At 35.4% G+C, this 20205-nt stretch overlaps 1 protein-coding gene across 1 annotated transcript in view; it reads right to left on the bottom strand.

Annotated features, from left to right (window-relative positions):
• Nucleotides 1–3064: 3064 nt before the first annotated feature.
• BMPR2 (bone morphogenetic protein receptor type 2) overlaps nt 3065–20205 on the bottom strand; it is a 200716-nt gene continuing 183575 nt past the window's right edge. Inside the window, exons 11-13 of the mRNA XM_082840798.1 lie at nt 16577–16749; nt 11852–13131; nt 3065–10550 (exon numbers count right to left, since the gene is read on the bottom strand). Coding sequence (XP_082696924.1) covers nt 10300–10550; nt 11852–13131; nt 16577–16749 — 1704 coding nt within the window. The 3' untranslated portion in view covers nt 3065–10299. The remainder of the gene's footprint in view (nt 10551–11851; nt 13132–16576; nt 16750–20205) is intronic.

The raw sequence follows: 20205 nt of genomic DNA, 5'->3' as shown, positions 1-20205 counted from the left end.
AAAGATAAAAGCATTTAACTGAAGGACCTATTTCCCAAACCCACTTACTCTAGCTCACTTTTTCTAAAACCATGCCTCCTGAATGTAGTTTATAGGTAATAATGGTATTCATTTATTTAAAGCTCTCTGCATTTATATATATAAAGCACACCCACACATTCCTTCAGTGCTTATCATTTTGGTCAATTTTAACCCTAAAGATGTGCCACGAATATCACAAAATAACTTACTGAATGACCTTAAGATAAATTACTTTCAAGCACCCAGAGAACTCAGATGGACTAAGAAGCCTGATTAAGAGAAGTCAGGTGAGAATCTAAAATATTTTAAAAACTATTTTGGTATCAGCATATCAATCAAGTTTGGTATTTCAGAGACAGAAAACACTGATAAGACTCCCTCCCTGAAGCAAAAAGCTGACAATCCAGTAAGGAGATAAACAGCAAGTAGCTGTAAACTAGAGTCGAGTGGCAGAAGGTAATGCTAGAAAGGAAGTGGCTGATGCACAGTAGACAACTTAGAATTTCAGGTCGAGGAGCATGAACCATTGGCAACTTGATAAGGGTATTGACAAGATGATTGGCAGCAGAGTATAAAATTGCCTGGAGTAGGGAGAAAACAACAAAAAAAGGAAGACTAAAAGCCTATCGAAACAGTTATCTAATTTGAACCTTCCCTGCTTGAATTCTTCCAGTGGCTTCCAGACAGGTCCAAACTCCTAGTATAGTATGCTAGCCCTTCTGTGTTACAGTCTTGTCTGTGTCATCTGGGTTCCTCTGGATCATCTCTCTCCAAACCATCACTTAGAACCCCAAACTCTACTCCCATCTAACATCCTCCCACCCCCCAGTAAAAGCTCCACCCTCTCCGGCCTCTAGGGCTTTGTGGGTGCTGCAGCTTCTGCTTAGAGGGCCATTGCTCATTTCTAAACTAATTCCTACTTATATTTTAAGACAGTCAGGAAAGTTATCTCAAAAGGAGAAATTGCCTCTGACTCAGTAAGACTGGATTAGGTATCCTTGCCATGTACATCCATAATACCCCTAGTTTTCACTCGATCACAATACTTAATAATCTGTACTGTAATTTTCTCCAATTAAAATTTTCTCCAAATCTACTGTGAGCACCTTGAGGGTGGGCTGTGTCTTTTATCTCCCACTACAGTGCTTGCTACACAATAGGTGTTCAAAAAAGTTTTTTGATGCTCCTTCAAAAAAGGAACTTACTGGTCACAACTGAAATTGCATTTTGTTTGCAGTTCCTCTCCTGCCCCCAGTAGAGTCACTTTCCTTTTTAATCTATCCTGCCCATCTGTCAGTCCAAACTTCTTCAAATTACTTCTATCAAGGTCTTTCCTTCCTAAGAAACTTTGGCCTCCCTATTGTCTATGACAGCAAGTCCAAAACCTGGTTTTCAAAAGTCTTAATGTCTGTTTGGTTCTACATGTTCTGCTTTATTTCCAGTCTCTATTCTCCTTTATTTCTGGTCACTTCAGATATTCTGCCTTCACTTTTCCTACTGAAATCCCAGCTGTCCTTTCAAGACCCAGCTCAATAATCATTTCCTCATTGAAGTCTTCCCTGGCTCTTCAAACACATATTGAACATATAGTTTACCACTTATTTGGGCACTTACACGTCATCTTGATTGGATGTAACCTCTTCCTGGGTGGGCCTTCTCTCCTCCACAAGATGGCTTAAAAGTTCCTGGGGGGCAGGAATCGTATCATAATCAGTACAGCAGTAATGATTCAATTTCAAGAAAGTGAATAATAACACATTATACCAACAAAATGAAAGCTGCCCAAATATGGAATTTGGACTTTAATTTGAAAAACACCAAGAATAAAGAGGTAGATTAGTTACTATCTAAGTTTGTCCTTTGCTGAGAGGTATATAAACTGGGAAGACGGATCACATAGGTGTAGGTGTAAATGAGAATTTTACTTGTGGTAAGTCATTATTAAAAGGTTCAGCAGGTCATTACTATACATTTCCTCCAGGTCATCATATTTTCTCTAAGGACATTTAGTTATCATCTTGAACATTACACAGTGGGTTCTGTAGAGGACTGCAATGTTACTCTGTAACATCATACATATAGTAAGGTTGGGAATGTGAGTCAAAAGGAAAAAGGTAATCCAAACCTATTATCCCTACAATATTATGTAAGGTGACAACAGAGCCTATGGGAGTAGACCATGCTTTTCCTCAAGCAAAAGTTCCCTTGGCATACATGGTTGTCCTGTGGATCCTGCTCCAGGGCACTTAATACACTGAATTAATCTAGAGTCAAAAACAATATGTTGCCTTCACAAGCTTATATTTCATTTTAACAAGGCCTTCTAAAAATACAAAAGTCTTGATGAATTGGGCAATTGGGATTGACATGTATACATTGATGTGTACAAAACTGATGACTAATAAGAACCTGCTGTATAAAAAAATAAAATAAAATTCAAAAATTTTAAAAAAATACAAAGGTCTAACTGAAAAGATTATTTGATGATGTGAAGCACAAATGCAGTGTCAGGCCAACAGAGATAGTTGTTTTGGTACCTGGTAACTTTTCAGTAATCTCAAATTGTTTCATGTATGTTCCTGGCTACTCTATTTAGCCACTGGGTCATTTCCATTTTTATTTTTGAGTTTCTCTTCCTACAATTAGGAACTGAAAATTGTAGTTCAAAGCAAAATGGAAAACACATTAGAATCTCATCTTTACCAGTTCTGTGGTTTTGGGCAAGGTGTCTGACTTCTCTGAGCCCAGTTTTTTAATTTATAAAATGGGAATAACAATATGCATTTTGTAGAACTGCTGTCAGAATTATCAACATATGTAAAATAACTAACACCATACCTGGCATATAGTGAGTGTTCAACTATTATTCTAATGTTAGTTGATTTTTTTTTTTGATGTATCATACTGAGTAATGAAAGTCATATTAGACGGAACATTTACTATTCTGGTGCAAAATACCTAAAATAACACACTAAAAATCAATTTCTGATGACCTCATAAAATCAAAAGATACAATCACTGTTGTCATTAATATGATCTTTAATAAATGGAATAATGCACCATTTTACAGCAAGCCATTTTTAAACCTAAAGAACTTTCTTAAAATCTTCTTCTCCAATGTCTCTGTATCAATACAATCTTTTTATTTAGGTTTATATATATCAAAGCATTTACTTACAGTTATTCATAGAAAACTCTTTAGTGGCTTAATGTCAGCTTTCATAGTGGCATCAATAGATAATACAAAAGAAAAGTGATTTGCTTTATTTCATACTCACACCGATCCATCAAACACAACTTATACAGCATAGCAAGGTCTCAGACGGCTTGTACAAAAGCAAAATAACTGAAAGCAATTATTCATAAAATTCATATGATATTCTATTGGTAATGTAAGAGCAAAACACACCAACAAAAGATACCCGTTAACAAGAAAGAGGGTTCTGAGGAATTGCCAATATTTTTCAGCCTTTCTTATACCAGAAAAGCATCCTCAGAAATGAATACTCTGTAGCTTATGTTTCTCCTGTCCATTCAGAAAAAGCATGGCAGCTACACATTTCCATATTTCAGCTACTACAACACCCTAAGAGTTAGTGTATTTTACAATTATCCACTTATCTTCATTTGAAAAATTATCAACAGAAAATTAAGGATGATTCCAGCTTATACAAACACTTATACAATATAATCTCCATGGAAACATGACAAGGCATACAAAAACTGTTTAAATAAATAAATGTGACCAGAAAAAGAAAAGCCACAGAAGCCAAGCAATTCAATATTAAACCAGGACCTATCTTTGAAGCTCATCTTTTATTAATTCAGTGTTCTTACTGTTAAGCTTCTTTAAAAATATGTTTTCCCTATCACATTTAAGAGGATTGGTAATAAGGTGGAGAGCCTGAGACAAGAGACCGGTTACAAATAACTTCACTGCAAGAATTTTAAGTATACATATACAGCTTACCAATTTGGAGCTTAAACTTGTCTGAAAGAAACATTCTATTTGGATCTGACAATGTGATAAATAGGTTACCATAGCTTACCTTCTCGAAACCATCCAAGCTACTACGAAAGCTATAAACTCACTAGTTCACTTTTAGAAGACAGTTTAATAATGTTAAATTACCTCTGAAAAATTTTATCTCAGAGGAACTTTATCAAGTTCTCCAATTAAAAACACAAAAACAAAATGAAACAGTTTGTCCCATCATGTATAACCATTTAACCAAAGAACAGAAATCGTTTGAAGACTGTGCTTCAACTCTAAGGCCTAAATATGCTGCAACATCTAGCCAGTTAGTTGAGTCATTTCCCTCTATCCAGTAATTATAAAACTGGGCAAGTTTTTATGATTAATGAAAGCTGATATTATATTTATGTAAATGAAGTCAAATCATAAGATGAAACATTAAATGAACTGTGTGTGCAACAAATTCAACTGTATCTAACTGCTTGTTCGCTATCAATTGAAGTTTTTCAGTGTGCAAAGGGATGAAAAGGGCCCTGAGTTTTTAAGTAATATTATGTCTACAGAGCGAGTCTAAAACAGGAAGATGGTTCTGAAATCTAAAGGTACAAATAAAATGTAAAAAACCCACATGTTGTCTTTTAAAACATTAAAAACAAAAACAAGTTGCAGTTTAAAATACAGTAATTTGCTTAAAAATTCAATCATAAACTGGACGCCCTAATGATGTGATAAGATTCCTTGTCTCTTACCCAGATTTTAAAATCTGGGTCTCAAATCAAGTTTAAAAAATGAATGTTACAACATTTAATAGTAACACTATGAATATCACAGTAATAAAGGAATTAGAATTTTCAAGATATAATATTTATTTTAGGCATGATTTTAGTAAACAGCATAAATTCTTCTGAAGTATTTACTTTTCAAATGTTATCAGCCATGAGATAAAATCCTAAATTTTTCCTTATATGCACAAATACTCAATTTTAACCAGCCACTTAAAAGTTAAATGAAAGTTGTTAGAGTCCAGTCTATGTTGCAAAACTATGATGAGTATTTCAAAAGTGGTCTGCAAAAATGTTCGTAGATAATACCTGATTATTGTAGGGTTTGCTTTTGAAAGTTAATATTGTATTTTGTGTTTAATATTTGATACAAAGAAATATGTAAAATGTTGTGGCTCAATCATAATGAATGCTAAGCGTGCTGCAATAAAGGTTAAAAAAGAATAGCAAAATGATATACAATTTTGTATGCACGGCTTTTTACTTATAAACTAATGAGAGTATAAAATCATAAAACTCCACAATAGAAAATGTTAGATAATATAAACTTAAGTGCTGATTTGCTGACAATCTGATGGTTGGATCCACTGTCAAATGGTAACATCTTAATTCTCAATTCTATCCTATTTAACTATTACTTAACTGGAGTAATGAATTTGAATATAACAAAATATAATTTTAGGTGTTCTTAAATATAAGTAGGTATTAAAATAAAACTGAGGAGAAAATACTAAAGGAACCAAAGCAATTCTGTCTGAAGAACTGAGACTTAGGTGTTGAGAAGCCTGAAGTACACTGAAGAGTAACGGATATAAAATGAATCAGGAGGGAAGCAGAATAGATATGAAGAAAACTTTCCTGACACAGAAGATTGCAAGTCAGATAACCAAGGGACAGAGTAAGTGAAGACAGAAACTAAGAGGTGAATGAAGGAAAGTAACAGGGAGGTGCATCAGAGTGCCCTGGGATTTTTTCTTTTCTTGTATGTTAGTTTAATCTGGGAACCTGTAGAAAATCCTTCTTTTGATAATATTTGTGTAAACTAGTTTAAACAGTGATTTGCCAGATTTACTTAATCAAGGATTATATTTAGGAATGGATCACTCAAGGTAGTTTTGGCTAAAGTTTACATAGTTCAGAATCTAAAAGTTAAAATGCACTCTTATTTGCTGAAGAGCAAACTGACAGTAAAAGGTATGAATATTTAGAAACTTCCTAGTCTGAAAAAGACTCCTGGGGTGTCTGTGGAACTGTTATACAATTTCTAGGATAACTGGTCTAGATAATCAACTAACATGTGTGTCCAGATTTTAAGTTTAAGAAGTTAGCTTGGAAGATAGAGTAATATATAAAGCAATCTGTGAATAGTTATGTAATAACCTGCATATAACTGGTAGTAAGTTTAACATAAATATATAAAATGTTGTATAGAAATAGAATGTAATCTCACATTCTAGGAACTAATTACCTCCAATGAAATATTCATTTTTATAAGTAAGAAAAAAAAAACCAAAAAGTTTGTTGAAAGTTTTTTCCATTTTAAATGACTTTGAAGAGAGAGGTTTATAGAATGAAAAATTCAGTAAATAGCTGCAGCCTATCAGGTGTTTTATTTGGCTTTAGAAGCAAAATTAGAAAATATTTTAAATAAAAATACTTGCCGAATTTTACGATAACTCCCACTGAAACACATACTTACTTGAGTGTTCCTACCTTTCTTTAATTATTTTCACATTCAGAACCAACACACATTTTCCGGAACAAGTGGATACCTGAAAGGAAGCTATACAAGTTGCTATATAAAAAGGACATTATCCTTCTATCCTTCCTACATCCTCTTCAATTAGTTCTCTGGATTAGTAAAATTTTCTAAAGTCACTTTTAAAAGCAGAAATTTTCAAAATGAAGTGAAAGGATTGATGAGACAAAGTGAACATTAAATTAATTCCGTGAAATCAAATATGCAATCAATTTAGGAAAAGGTCTTTGTTCCCATAAGCCTTCGCTTTTCCCTTAAAATTTACTTTACCTTTAGTTCTGCAATATAAGAATGTCAGGAGTGAAGAGAAATGAAATGATTTTAAGATTCATGATAGCAGATGTGGGATTGAATTTTGTCTTGAATTAGTAATTTTTTCTCAAGCAACAATCACTACAGACACGTCTGTACATCTCCTTTTGTTTGCCTAATTTCTAAAGTCATTAAGGTATCTGGTTTGGTTTATATACAAGCCACAATTGTGTTGGGGTATAATGACTAAATTTCTTACAAAATGTCAGTCCATTATGCATACTGTCATACAGTGTATAGGCAGTGTGGTGTCAATGAAAGAGATATGAAGAGAGCAAGCCTAGGTTAAAAATCACAGATTTGTCAAATACTGGATGTGGACCTCGGGCAAATTACTTAGCTTCTCTTAGCTTCAGTTTCCCCATCTGTAAAATGGGAATATTAACTATAATCCTCATACGGTTGCTATGAGGAGTAAAAGAGATTATGTGTGTGTGTATATATATATATATATATATATCCCAGCATTCAGCATATAATAAATGGCCAATTAGTATTAGTATCTACTCCTTTGCCTTCCAATAACTTTTTACACCAATATTTTTTTCCAATTATGCATTTAAAAAGAGGGAACGGAAAAAAAAAAAAAGAGGGAACGTTTTAGGAATTATAATTAAATCATTTTGTCTAAACTGAATTCAAATCAAGTTCTTTCAATGACTTAGTTCTGGTATACAATTAGGATAGTTAAGGGAATTAATATTAGACTTTGATTACCTATTATGATGCTTTTAGGGTTATAATACTTTTAAGGTTGAATTTTAGTATTTTTTCATTAAATGAATAGCCTTTAATTCAAAGGGACCCAAATGCTTTTCTACATGCAAAATTCTGTGATGGAAGTTAAATATTAGATTTAATATACATTATTATTACATGAATAAAGGTTGCAAATGAGTATTTTAAATAATCTTGCTTGCTTGTAACAGCAAACAGATTCTAAAAAAAAATGAGTCTGATGTACAATTTAATTTAAAATTTATTAAAATGATCTACACTATTTCTCCTACTTTTCCAAGAGCCTACTAATAAAAACATGGGGAAAGGAAATTATTTGTTTTAAACATGTTTGCATAAAAATGGGAAACTATAAGGAGTTCTTTAATTTGGTATACCAATTTTTGAAAGCATTTTACTATTAAACATCAAAAAATGCTGAAAACCTTACAATTAACTGGCCAAAACACAGTGTAGTAGAATGTAAGACAACTCTTCTGTCAGGAAAAATCAGTTAGACCTCAAATGGTCATTTACCTTCGATGCTTCCAATTGGAGAAGGAATATAATTTATTTGGACTCAGAGATGTTCTAGAAATACTTAAAAGTAATATCCTGGAATGCAGTTGAAAGCCGTTGAAAATCAAGAGAACCAAGTGAAAATTCATTGGAAAAAATATAAATAATTCATTACATAGATAAAAAAATAAGAAAATGAAAAATTTTTATGCTAGATGACTGAAAAATATGTTAAGGATCTGAATCAAGAGAAAGGCCAATAAAATACAAAGGGTGGAAATCCTGGGTACTAGCAAAATAATGTTAATTCTAAATTCAAAACCACATTCAGCAATCTAGCTAAACATCTCACTTCATAAGATCACAGTAGATGGCAAACAAAAGAAGGCTTATATGCACAAGTCATAAATATTCTGGATAGCAAATTGGGAAATTTAGGCTGTCTTTAGCTAAATGATGTGGATAGAGGAATATGAGTGAGAAAATTTTGTTCAAGAGATAAAAACCTCAATCAGGAATTTGGGATTTGTGTTTTCCTCTCAGCTTTTTTATCTCCCAGAGAAATCTTAGAACTTAATTAATGTCTATTAAGTACTTGAGAATCTGGAAAAAAAAAAAGTGAGATCTTCACTGTTTGCAAATTGATAGAAAACGATTTGTGCTCATAAAAAAAGTCCCTTATTTGACATAAAGTGCTTTATTTAAAAAAACATGCAGAGATTGTTTTAGAGATGATTATCAGTAATGAAAGAAGCAAAGGAAGCTTTAAAAAAACAACATGATTTGAATATACATAATGTTATCACTAAAAGGTACATTCTAATATAATGTAAATAATAAATGCTCACATATCAAAGATGATATGAAAAACTGGCAAATGGAAAAATTATGAAAATAGGATTAGTGAAGAAACAGTTTTGAAAAGAGAGAGGTTAAGTCTCAGGCTGCTCAAAAATGATAGGTTTGGCAGCAATCCTTCCTTCCACAGGGATTTGGCATGCCAGTTGAATGATTTTTCCACACAGTGTTTTAGGTCATGGGAAGAGGAATCATTTTCAGATAAAGTTACCAGGCTTTGCTTGGGAAAAGAAAAAAAAAAGATACTACAGGTTCAAAACTATGAATTACTTTTGAAGTTATTTTAAACAGGATGTAATTTTATTTGAGTCAAACATGGCCTATTCAGAGAATGAAGGCTATAATACTATATTGTGTTAACCATCTATCTACTTAAAAATTCCATATAGGTATAGCTCTATAAGTTTTCTGATAAAAATGTGCTACTTAAATGAATATGGAACATGAACATACATATAAAAAATAAAATAAAATGGAAAACAGCTAATATTTGACTTGCTCATTGTTCTACGCTCTTACGAACTTCCAAAACCAGAACCAAATATGCTTATTAAAATGCCTGGAAGGAAATGTTTAGGATTTGGAAGGATAAAAGAAATGGCATTTCAAATTAGGTTTTGGTAGTTCCTTCTTTAGAGCCCTTTGAGACAATGTTTTTGCATTCTCCATAAGGAGAGAGAAAGCAAGAAATCAGGTAGCTGCTTTCTCTTGTGCAAAAATTCACTGTCAAAGAACTGACCTGCTGAAAGTATGGAGGATGGGGGAGGAAAATGTTCATATCTTGGAAGAATGCGTATTCTGTTAGGAAGAGAACTTATGAGAAAGCTACTTGTGGCCTATAGACTATTGCACATTCAAACAAAACACAAGAGAAAAGAAAGTCCAACAGATAATGTGTTCAGGAACATATCAACATATAAACTAGCTTGTGCCCAGAAATAAAACATGGATACTAGACACCACTGCAGTCAAACCTGTATTAATTTGTTTCTGATTTAATGACCTTTAGAAACTGGTCCAAACTGATTATCAGCAATACATTGTTTTTGCTTTTTTTTCTTAAAAAAATATTTTGAGACCACTTTTGATACACACACATATAATTCTGTGGTCATAACAGACAAATATAACTTTAGCGAGACTAAACAAAAGTGCAAAACTTAAAAAAAACAAAATTAAAAAATATGGAAGCATAAGCTAAATTTTTCTGCATAGCTGAAATCTATTTAAAGCAAGTCCTTGTTGCAGGGGTGGGAGGGGGTACTGACAGGAGAATAAAGCAGTTTTTTTTTAAATGTCTTCTGCATGTTTAAATGATGCAAAAAATAATTTCACTCCATAGGCTTGGAAACATTTCACAGACAGTTCATTCCTATATCTTTTGACACCATGGTTGTGGCAGTGCCTCCTTCTGCAAGGTAAACAGCGGTGCTGGATTTGGAATGAACTGCCCTGTCTTTGCCATTGTTGTTGACCTCACAGTCCAGTGGTTCAGTGGAGATGACCCAGGTGGATGGGCGCCACCGTTTAAGAGAATAGGGAGTTTTCACACGTTTCTTGATTTTTTCACCAGATCCTGATTTGCCATCTTGTGTTGACTCACCTACTGAAAATAAAAGTGCAGAAAAATGAACTATATATAAAGAAACTATTAAAAAGTAATAAGTTAGGGTTGTAACTGGGAAAGAGATCAAACTAATGTCTACAGGAGGAGCTAATGGACATTTCTTGAAATTTATGATGCTAAACAATATTTTTCTAGGCAAACCTTAACCAACTTATTTTTGATACTCTGTAAGCCCAACGTTTTTATAACTGGTTGAATTATTCCACAGGGCAAGGAAGAAAATATAGAAAAACCACAAAAAGCAAAAACAGGAGAAAATTCCAAGTTCTCAATTGTATTCTCAAATCCTTTGGTTATTGGTAGCAAGCCTAACTTGGCAAAATGCATTTAATCATTCTACTTCATGATCAAAGTAGGCACCTGGAATATAATACTTTTCAGAAGAGTGACATAAACACTACAGTACAAATTTTCTAGTAATTTCCCATCTCAAACCTGACAAGACATTTTACTGATATGGAACCTTGCCATAAGGTATGTCAACTTTTCTATAATACAAGCCACTCAAGCAAGGGGCTAGATTCTACTGATTTTGGACAGCTGAATCCCTTTAGCCCATTTCTTAGTCCTTGACAACAACCATAAAACATGACTTAGTTGTTTTTTTTTTATAAGTGCTATCGGTCTAAAAGAGAAATCATTTTGTACAATGATGACTGTTAAAGATTTTGGTGAGCTCTCCTGTCTTGTGTTACAGTCCCTCTAGGACCATAAACCAAGTATCAAGTTATTTGTTTAAGTTGCTAGAGGTCCCATAGTACAATGCTACAGGCATGTGGGAGACTCAACACACAATTCCTGAAAAAACTGACATTAAAAACCAATAACAATTTTATAGTTTCTTTATAGTGACTTTTCTGAATTTTCTCTGGACTTTTAAGATTTATTAAGATTAGTCAGATAAAATCTAAATGTGTATATAATAGGTATAATATGCTCAACAAACTGTTTCAAAAGTTATACTGGTATCATTTTACTTGGATCTTTTAAACTGGTGAATACTTTATCTCAACTATTCACAGAAAGTATGTGAGTTGCATTATAAACCAGCAGCTACATAAGGCACATACTAAATTGGTAATTATTCTGATTATTGTGACACTGACTTTTTAATTATCAACAAAAAATTACTTTTTTCTTTACAATAGTCTAATTACTTTTGAAGTCCAATCAAATGCAGAAAAGTAAATACTGCTGTTGAAACACAATCTGTTTCTATCTAAGTAGTTACTTAAATGGTCCCAAAAGACAAGGAGAGATTATACAATCCCTCCACTTACACTGCAAACTGCTGTCATCAAGGACATTTGTGGCTGAAAGATCCAGAGAATTAGGCCTCTGTGCTCTTCTAGGCTTTGATGGTCCAGGGTCTGCTATTGTGCTTGGAACACCCTGTGTAAGAACATCTTGCTCTGAACATGGATTGCTGTTGTTGTTATTGGAATTAGTTCGGCCGCCTTCCAGTGGCCGTTCCCTCCTGTCCACAAGACGATCCAGAACACCTTCATCGTGGCCAGCCTGTTGCTCTCGTCTCAGTAAAGGTTCATGCTCATCAGGACTGGAATTAATATTCAGCCGGGTGTCCTCACCAATGAACTGATTCTGCAGCATTTCTTGGGCTCTATGTGCCACTGTGTTGGCTGTCTGGCCAGATGGTACTACCCCATTGGCATACTGGGTAGTGGCAGCATGGGAGTTAACGTTGTGGTTTCTACCTGCCACACCATTCATGGTGACTGTCACCACATGAGGTTCTGCAGCATTGATTGTATTCATCTTGGCAACTCCAGTTTCTACTTGTTTCAAGTTTGATTTGTGCTTGCTGCCAAATTTCAGCCGGGGCTCCTTTGTTGAATTTTTGGTGTTTAAAGGCAAACTAGTAGGTCTCTTAGGAAGGTTCTGTTGCTTGGGGAGAGGATAGATCTGAGCAGGTGGGACATCAGGAATTAAACATGCTTGGCCATTTGCAGCCTGTGTGAAGTCCTGCTGCCCAGTCACTTCCACCGCAAGCTTTATGAGGGGGTAAAGCAAGCTAGAACTGGTACTGCTCAGGGGGTCTGGCGCACTGAACTGTTTAAGAGAATGCTCCATGAGATTCTCATCAGAACTTTCCTTGAGGTTTTTATCAACTTCTTTTGGGTCCAGCTTGTTGGTCTCCAAGTCTTCTTCTGTCAGTTGTAAGCAGACAGGGGTTGGCCCGATTGTCTGTGAAACATTTGTAGCATGCAGATTTGTTTCATCTGGGTATGGCATCTCAGATATAGTGGTCATGCCGGTGCTTGGAGTGAGGCCAGTGGTGTTTGTGGTTGTAGTGTTGGTAGACAGGCTGGTGACGCTTGTTTCAGGGCTGGGGATTCGAGCTTGTGCTTGCTGCCGTTCATAGTTAATCGAGTTTCGGTTCTTTTCCCCTATAGTCAAAGGAGTGCTGGACATCGAATGCTCAGAGGAAATATTCTTCACAATGCTGTCAGTGTGATGGATAGAGTCTTCAATGTATGAGGAAGAAGAATAATCTGGATAAGGGCCAATCTTTGGCACACGCCTATTGTGTGACAGGTTGCTTAAAGAAAGAAAAAAAGTGCCATGTTGAGAATACATTTATGACAAACTGACTCTCCAAGTTTAACACCTCTGATTTTAAAGTATGAACTGCTTTTTATTTTATTTCTAACCCACAGTATTCTAGAGATTATTTAAGAAAAAAAATTATAATCAAATATTAATCAAGTATCAACTAATAACTTGCTAAAGGCTAGTTTTATACTACTTAACCCTACCAAAAAACCTATGTCAATCTAGATATGATTTTTATAGATGTTCATTATTTTGGTTTATAAGAGTTATTATTTTTAAAGATCTCCCCTATAGTTTTGTAATATTAGCAAATATATCTTTATAAATTGTATATTTGCACGAGACATGAAGTTCTGTGAGAGGAGGAACCAAGGCATGTGTCTTTTGCGTTTCTACCATTCTAGATACACAGTGGCTACTCAACAAATATATTACCAAATAAGTTCCAAATAGTAAAAAGAACACAAGCTTTTAGGTTATTCCAAAGTGTTCCATTAAATGGCATAGTCTAGCAAAGAAACATATCTTCCTAGGTAGACTGAGCCATATCAATGAAGGTCTTAGATATGGGTCTTAGAGCCTAGAGTACAAGACAGAATGTGACACTCATATTAAAAAAAAAAAAAAAAATCAAAGATTCAGGACTTCCCTGGTGGCGCAGTGGTTAAGAATCTGCCTGCCAATGCAGGGGACACGGGTTTGAGCCCTGGTCCAGGAAGATCCCACATGCCGTGGAGCAACTAAGCCCGCGCGTCGCAACTACTGAGCCTGCGCTCTAGAGCCCACGAGCCACAACTGAGCCCGTATGCCACAACGACTGAAGCCTGCGCACCTAGAGCCCATGCTCCGCAACAAGAGAAGCCACTGCAATGAGAAGCCCACGTACCACAAAGAGTAGCCCCTGCTGGCCGCAACTAGAGAAAGCCAGCACACAGCAATGAAGACCCAAATATAAATAAATAAATAAATAAATAATCAAAGATTCAGAACTGCTCTCCAGTTACCAAGGGTTTTTCACTGTCACTATCACACCTTGGGAGTGATGGTTCTTGAGCATCACACTATAATATATTTATGTTTTAAAAATAAAAGCCAGGCCAAGATATGGAAGCAACCCAAGTGCCTATTGATAGGTGAACGGATATACTATATGATTTCACTTTTACACTGAATCTAAAAAACAAAACAAATGAACAAACAAAACTAAACAGAAACAGAGGTACCAATACAGAGAAGAAACAGGTAGTTGCCAGAGAAGAGGGGGTTGGAGGGAGGAAAGAAATAGGTGAGGGAGATGAAGAGGTATAAAATTCTAGTTGCATTATAAATGAGTCATGGGTATGAAATGCACACTGTGGGGGAATATAGTAAATAACTATGTAATAACTTTGTATGGTGATATACTGTAACTGGACGTATCTTGGTGATCATTTTGAAATATACAGAAATACCAAATCACTATGTTGTGTAACAGGAACTAACATAGTGTTGTAGGCTGATTATATTTCAAAAACAAACTCATAGAAAAAGAGATCAGACTTGTGGCTACTAGAGGCAAAGGGTGGGGGTAGGCGGAACTGGATGAAGGCAGTCAAAAGGTCCAAACTTCCAGTTATAAGATAAATAAGTACTAGGGATGTAATGTACATGATAAATATAATTAGCACTGCTGTATGTTATGTATGAAAGTTGTTAAGAGAGTAAATCCGAAGAGATCTCATTACAAAGGGAAAAAATTGTTTTTTTCCCTATTTCCTTAATTTTGTATTTATATGAGATGATGAATATTCACTAAATTTATTGTGATAATCATTTAATGATGTATGTGAGTCAAATCATTATGCTATTTATGTTAAACTTATATGGTGCTATATATCAATTATACCTCAATAAAACTGGAAGGAAAAATGAAATGAAACGAAATGAAATGAAATAAAATAAAATAAAAGTGAGGGAGAGTTTTAACTAAAACAATCAAGTATAAACATTGGGAACATTAATAGATACAAGTGTTATAGCAGAAAAGCAGCAACTAAAGGAGAAGTGCTATGAAGAAAGACTGATGAAGTTATTATGAGGGGAATGACAGGAAGGGGAGGAAGAAAAAAGCTTTTGTACTGCACAAGACAAGGAAGTTACGGAGGGATGTAGGGTAAGATTCAATACAATGAAACCTAGAGTGGAATGAGTGTGGGATGAACCATGATTTGGAGGAAGCTATTTAGAAGACATGAAAAGAAGCATGTAAAGGGTAGAGCTGAATAACATAGGAGGCAAAAATGGCCAAAGAAAGGAGGAGCATCAAAGTTTCTTCTTACCAGTCAAGAAAAGTTAAAAAACACTTAAAGTAATACTAGCTGACTCTTAAGAGAGATGCAAATAGCATACTAAAGCACGTAGAAAATACAGAGATAAAGGGAGATGGAAGAGTAAGACTATCTTCAGGTGTGTGTAAAATGAGGAAATTTATATTTAGAATTGCTAGTCTCTACCTTCCTTGACTTCCTGATATAATGGGAATAAAGGTTTATATGCTGAAGGTAATTCAGTCTAAATGTAAGTAGTGTAAACCCAATTTTGGGCCTATAGTTCATAACACAAACCATTCTCAGAAATTAGAACAACAGAAAATAGCAAAGAAAATGATTCAAGAATTGAGTTGTTTTTATCTCAATTTTCTCTGGTTACTCTTTCCTGGATGCCCTTCTGAAAACTTTTAACATAACATTTTAGATAAAATGACAAATTTTGGGGAAGACTTTATCCCCTAAACATGGAACAAAGAAACACAGATTACACAGTCTGAAAGTTCCAAGTTTTAGGAATTTTTTTAAGCCCTTTTATTTAGAACCAAAAATCATAGTTCTAATAGTTCTAAGAAATATCTCATGAAATAATGCTCATAATGGGATGAAAAGACCTTACAAATTGCTTTCTTGTAAATGTAGTAGCATTCTATAAAGAAAGAACATTGGATAGGAAGGCTGGAAACTTTAGTTTCCAGTGAAGCAGTGGTTAGATACATAGGCAAATTCATAGAGGTAAACAAACAAACAAACAAAATGCAGGGGAAAGAGAAATAATACCAACAAAGTATAATCAAGACAATATAGTATGTAGAAGTGCTTATAAACTTTTGGAACTATGAAAATGTTTTTCCTTCATTACTGTAGGGAACTTGCAGCATTAACAGAGAAAGACTGATCTTTTACTATATCGTCAGATATACAAAAACACAGATTTCACCTTGAACTTATACCAAACAAAAACTTCAGTAAAAGAACAGGAATACTGAAAGAAAAATTATGACATTAGATTGTACAAGTTAATCACTGCACTTTTAGTCTGGTTTAATAGTATTTATTTCCTGTTCTCTGTTTGGTATCAGTTTTAAATACTGACAGAGGGATTCCAAACCTTCAGGGTCTTACCGCTCATTCTGCATAGCAGTAGACATTGGATTGACTGTTGGGCTCACAGATTTGTTTCTTTCCCATATCATCATAAGTTCAGCCATCCTCTCCTCAGCACACTGTGCGGTAAGCCGAGCCTCTGCATCCTGGTCCCAACAGTCTTCGATTGTCTCCTTGAGTGACCTCACTGCCTGTAATAAAGTACGTGGTCAAACAGTGTACCTTATCAAAAAATACTGAGTTTTTTTAGTGACATGAAGTGAAAGAAAAATCAGTTTTATTTAACCAATATTTTATATAACTATAATAAAATATCTTAGACTTCAGAGATTTGTAAAGGGGCATATTTCTCAAAAGGTGAGGAGCAAGTATGTAAGCAAACTTTAACTGGACTCACTGAAGAATTATCCACAATAGTAAGCAGTTGTAGTAAGTTACATGTTTCTTCAAGGCCACACATTTATGTCATTGTTGATCCACAGCACTGTTATTTCAATCGATAGCCACTAATTCCACTTCAAAAATGAGTTCTGAGTTTTATGAAATTTTGGCACTAGTCTGTCTTCAATCTCTAGGTGAACTTTTTCTCCTTTTCTCCTAGTAAGAGTGCTTCATTCAAACCGTAAATATTAAAGGCCTGGCATTTTCTTTGTATTTAAAAACTAGTTTCATTAGTAGTATCAAAAGCAGTCCCATTCTGTAGCATTCATATATATAAGCAATGAACAATAGTGTCCCATTTGGGGAAAGTTGGTATAAACTCCCTTTTAAAAAACAGATTTTAGGGACTTCCCTGGTGCTCCAGTGGTAAAGAATCCACCTTCCAATGCAGGGCACTCGGGTTCGATCCCTGGTCAGGGAACTAAGATCCCATATGGCGCGGGGCAACTAAGCCCACCTGCCACAGCTACTGAGCTCGCACCCCTCAATGAGAAAGCCCAAGTGCCACAAACTACAGAACCCACGTGGCGTGGAGCCTGTGTGGCACAACTAAAGAGAAAAAACCCACACGCCACAACTAGAGAGAAGCCTGCACACCACAACTAAGACCCCGTATACTGCAACTAAGACCCGATGCAGCCAAAAAAACCAGATTTTATGTACTTAAAGATACCTTTTAAAATATATATTATCACTTTATTAACATCGCACTCATGGTCAACAGCACTATACCTCATGCCCTAATGAAGCTCATCTACCACATGTTTTTCCTTCTTCATAAGGAATATCACAGCCTTCTTGTGCATAGGAACACTAGACAGTAGTTCAGCATTACACTTAAGGGCCATTTTAAACTGTGAAATCACCAACAAAATGCACAAAAATGTGAAAAATAAGGCACTAAATACATAGCAAAAAGGACACATGTTTACAGTACAAGAGATGAAGCAAGAAGGCCTTGTTAGACCTTCAGCTGGGAACATTACATCTGAACTCAAGTTTTTCACTGCTCTACACATATCTACAAATGACTGGGACAGTGTTCTGAGTGTTGATGTCAGGACTACAAATACACTTTAGCAAGTAGTTGAATTCCAAATATGAAATTCATGAATAATGAGGAAAGACTGTATATAATGGATTTAAAATGGACTTGGATTTGAAGATAATAAAAGAAACTCAAGAATCAATTATAACTAACTTTTTGTGACAAATATACCTCTAAAAACTAGTTATACATTTACCTTAGTGGATTTTAATATTGGTTTGAAAAAACGAACTGGTCCCAAGTTATGAAAAGAGGAATTTTTCTTTTTATTTTGAAATAATTTCAAACTTACTTTTCTTGTCCTTCATGATCTTGGCATTTTTGAAGATTATAGGCCAGTTACTTTTTAAAATGTTCCTCAACTTATCTGATGTTTCCTCATGATCAAAGTTTGCATCTTTGGCAGAAAATCACAGAAGAGATGCTGTGTTCTTCTCATTGAATCCTATCACGTGGTACATATTTTTGATTTGTCCCATTACTAGAGAAGTTAAGCTTGATCACATGACTGAGTTGGTGTCTGCCAGGTTTCTTCACTGTAAAGTTCCATTTTCCCTTTAATAATCAATCACCGTTTGGGGGGGAAGTACTCAAAGCCCTGTAAATATCCTGCCCTGCATTAAACTTTTCACCCACTAGTTTTATCATCTTTTGATGTTTCCTGGCTGAATCAATTATTTCTATGATGCTTGCCAGTAAGAAGACACTTAAAAAAATGATAGTAAATCCATAATAGGAATACAGACAAAGTGCACATAAACAAGAAGTGCAAATACCTTAAAAATATGCTAGGGCTTCCCTGGTGGTGCAGTGGTTGGGAGTCCACCTGCCAATGCAGGGGACGCAGGTTCGAGCCCTGGTCCGAGAGGATCCTGCGTGCCGCGGAGCAGCTGGGCCCGTGCGCCGCAGCTACTGGGCCTGCACTCTGGAGCCCGGGAGCCACAACTCCTGAAGCCCTCGTACCTGGAGCCCGTGCTCTACGACGGGAGAGGCCGCCGCAGTGGGGGGCCCGCACATCGCAACGAAGAGTGGCCCCCGCTCGCCGCAACTAAAGGGGGCCCGCGTGCAGCAGCGAAGACCCAACATGGCCAAAAATAAAATTAATTAATTAATTTTAAAAATATATATGCTAGGGCTTCCCTGGTGGTGCAGTGGTTGAGAGTCTGCCTGCCGATGCAGGGGACACGGGTTCGCGCCCCGGTCCGGGAAGATCCCACAGGTCGCGGAGCGGCTGGGCCCGTGAGCCATGGCCGCTGAGCCTGCGCGTCCGGAGCCTGTGCTCCGCAACGGGAGAGGCCACAACAGTGAGAGGCCCACGTACCTCAAAAAAAAAAAAAAAAAAAATATATATATATATACTAAAATGCTCAACATGCTCAATTATTCACCACGTTGAGGTAGTACATACAATGTAGTGGTTAAGAATATTAGTTCCAGCTTTGTAGTATCAGTACCAGCTCAATTAAGATGCTGGCTTCAAATTGTGGCTCTACTATTTACTAGTTACAAATCAAAACAAGATCCATTTTTACCTACCACATTAACAACGATAAATAAAATTTTGTAACACAAAGTGTTAGTGATGGGAAAACAGGCTCCCAATATATATTATTATTGGGAGTGCCATCAGTTTGGAGGGTAATCTGGCAATAACAAACTTCAAATGTATTTATCCTTTGATCCAGCAATACTACTTCCAGGAATTTATTCCTCAACTACACTTTTACATTTGCAGAAAAATCCATGTATAAGATGTTCACTGCAGTTGTCATTTATAACTGCAAAAGCTGGAAACTACCTACATGTCCTCTAACAGCAATCTGCTAAAAATTTATGGTATAATGGATACTATGCAGCATTAAAAGAATTAGGAAGATGTATATGTTCCCAATTGCTAAGGAAAATAGGTTAAGTGGGTATAGTAATTCCCATTAGTATGTTAGAAAAGGATATAAAAACATATAGTCTTGTAATAAACAGACATTTCTGGAAGTCTACAGAAGGAATTTAACAGTGGTTGCTTCTCCAGAGGGGTTTTTGGATATCTGAGGTGAGTGTAAGAGTTTTCACTGCATATTTTTTGTATTGTTAAAAATAACTTTTTAAAAAATATATATTTATTTATTTGACCGTGGCTGGTCTTAGTTGCAGCACACGG

This window comes from Leucopleurus acutus (genome assembly GCF_964270905.1).
Source record: "Leucopleurus acutus genome assembly, chromosome: 6".
Taxonomy (NCBI): Eukaryota; Metazoa; Chordata; class Mammalia; order Artiodactyla; family Delphinidae; genus Leucopleurus; species Leucopleurus acutus.
This window is presented reverse-complemented; position numbering and strand designations above follow the sequence as displayed.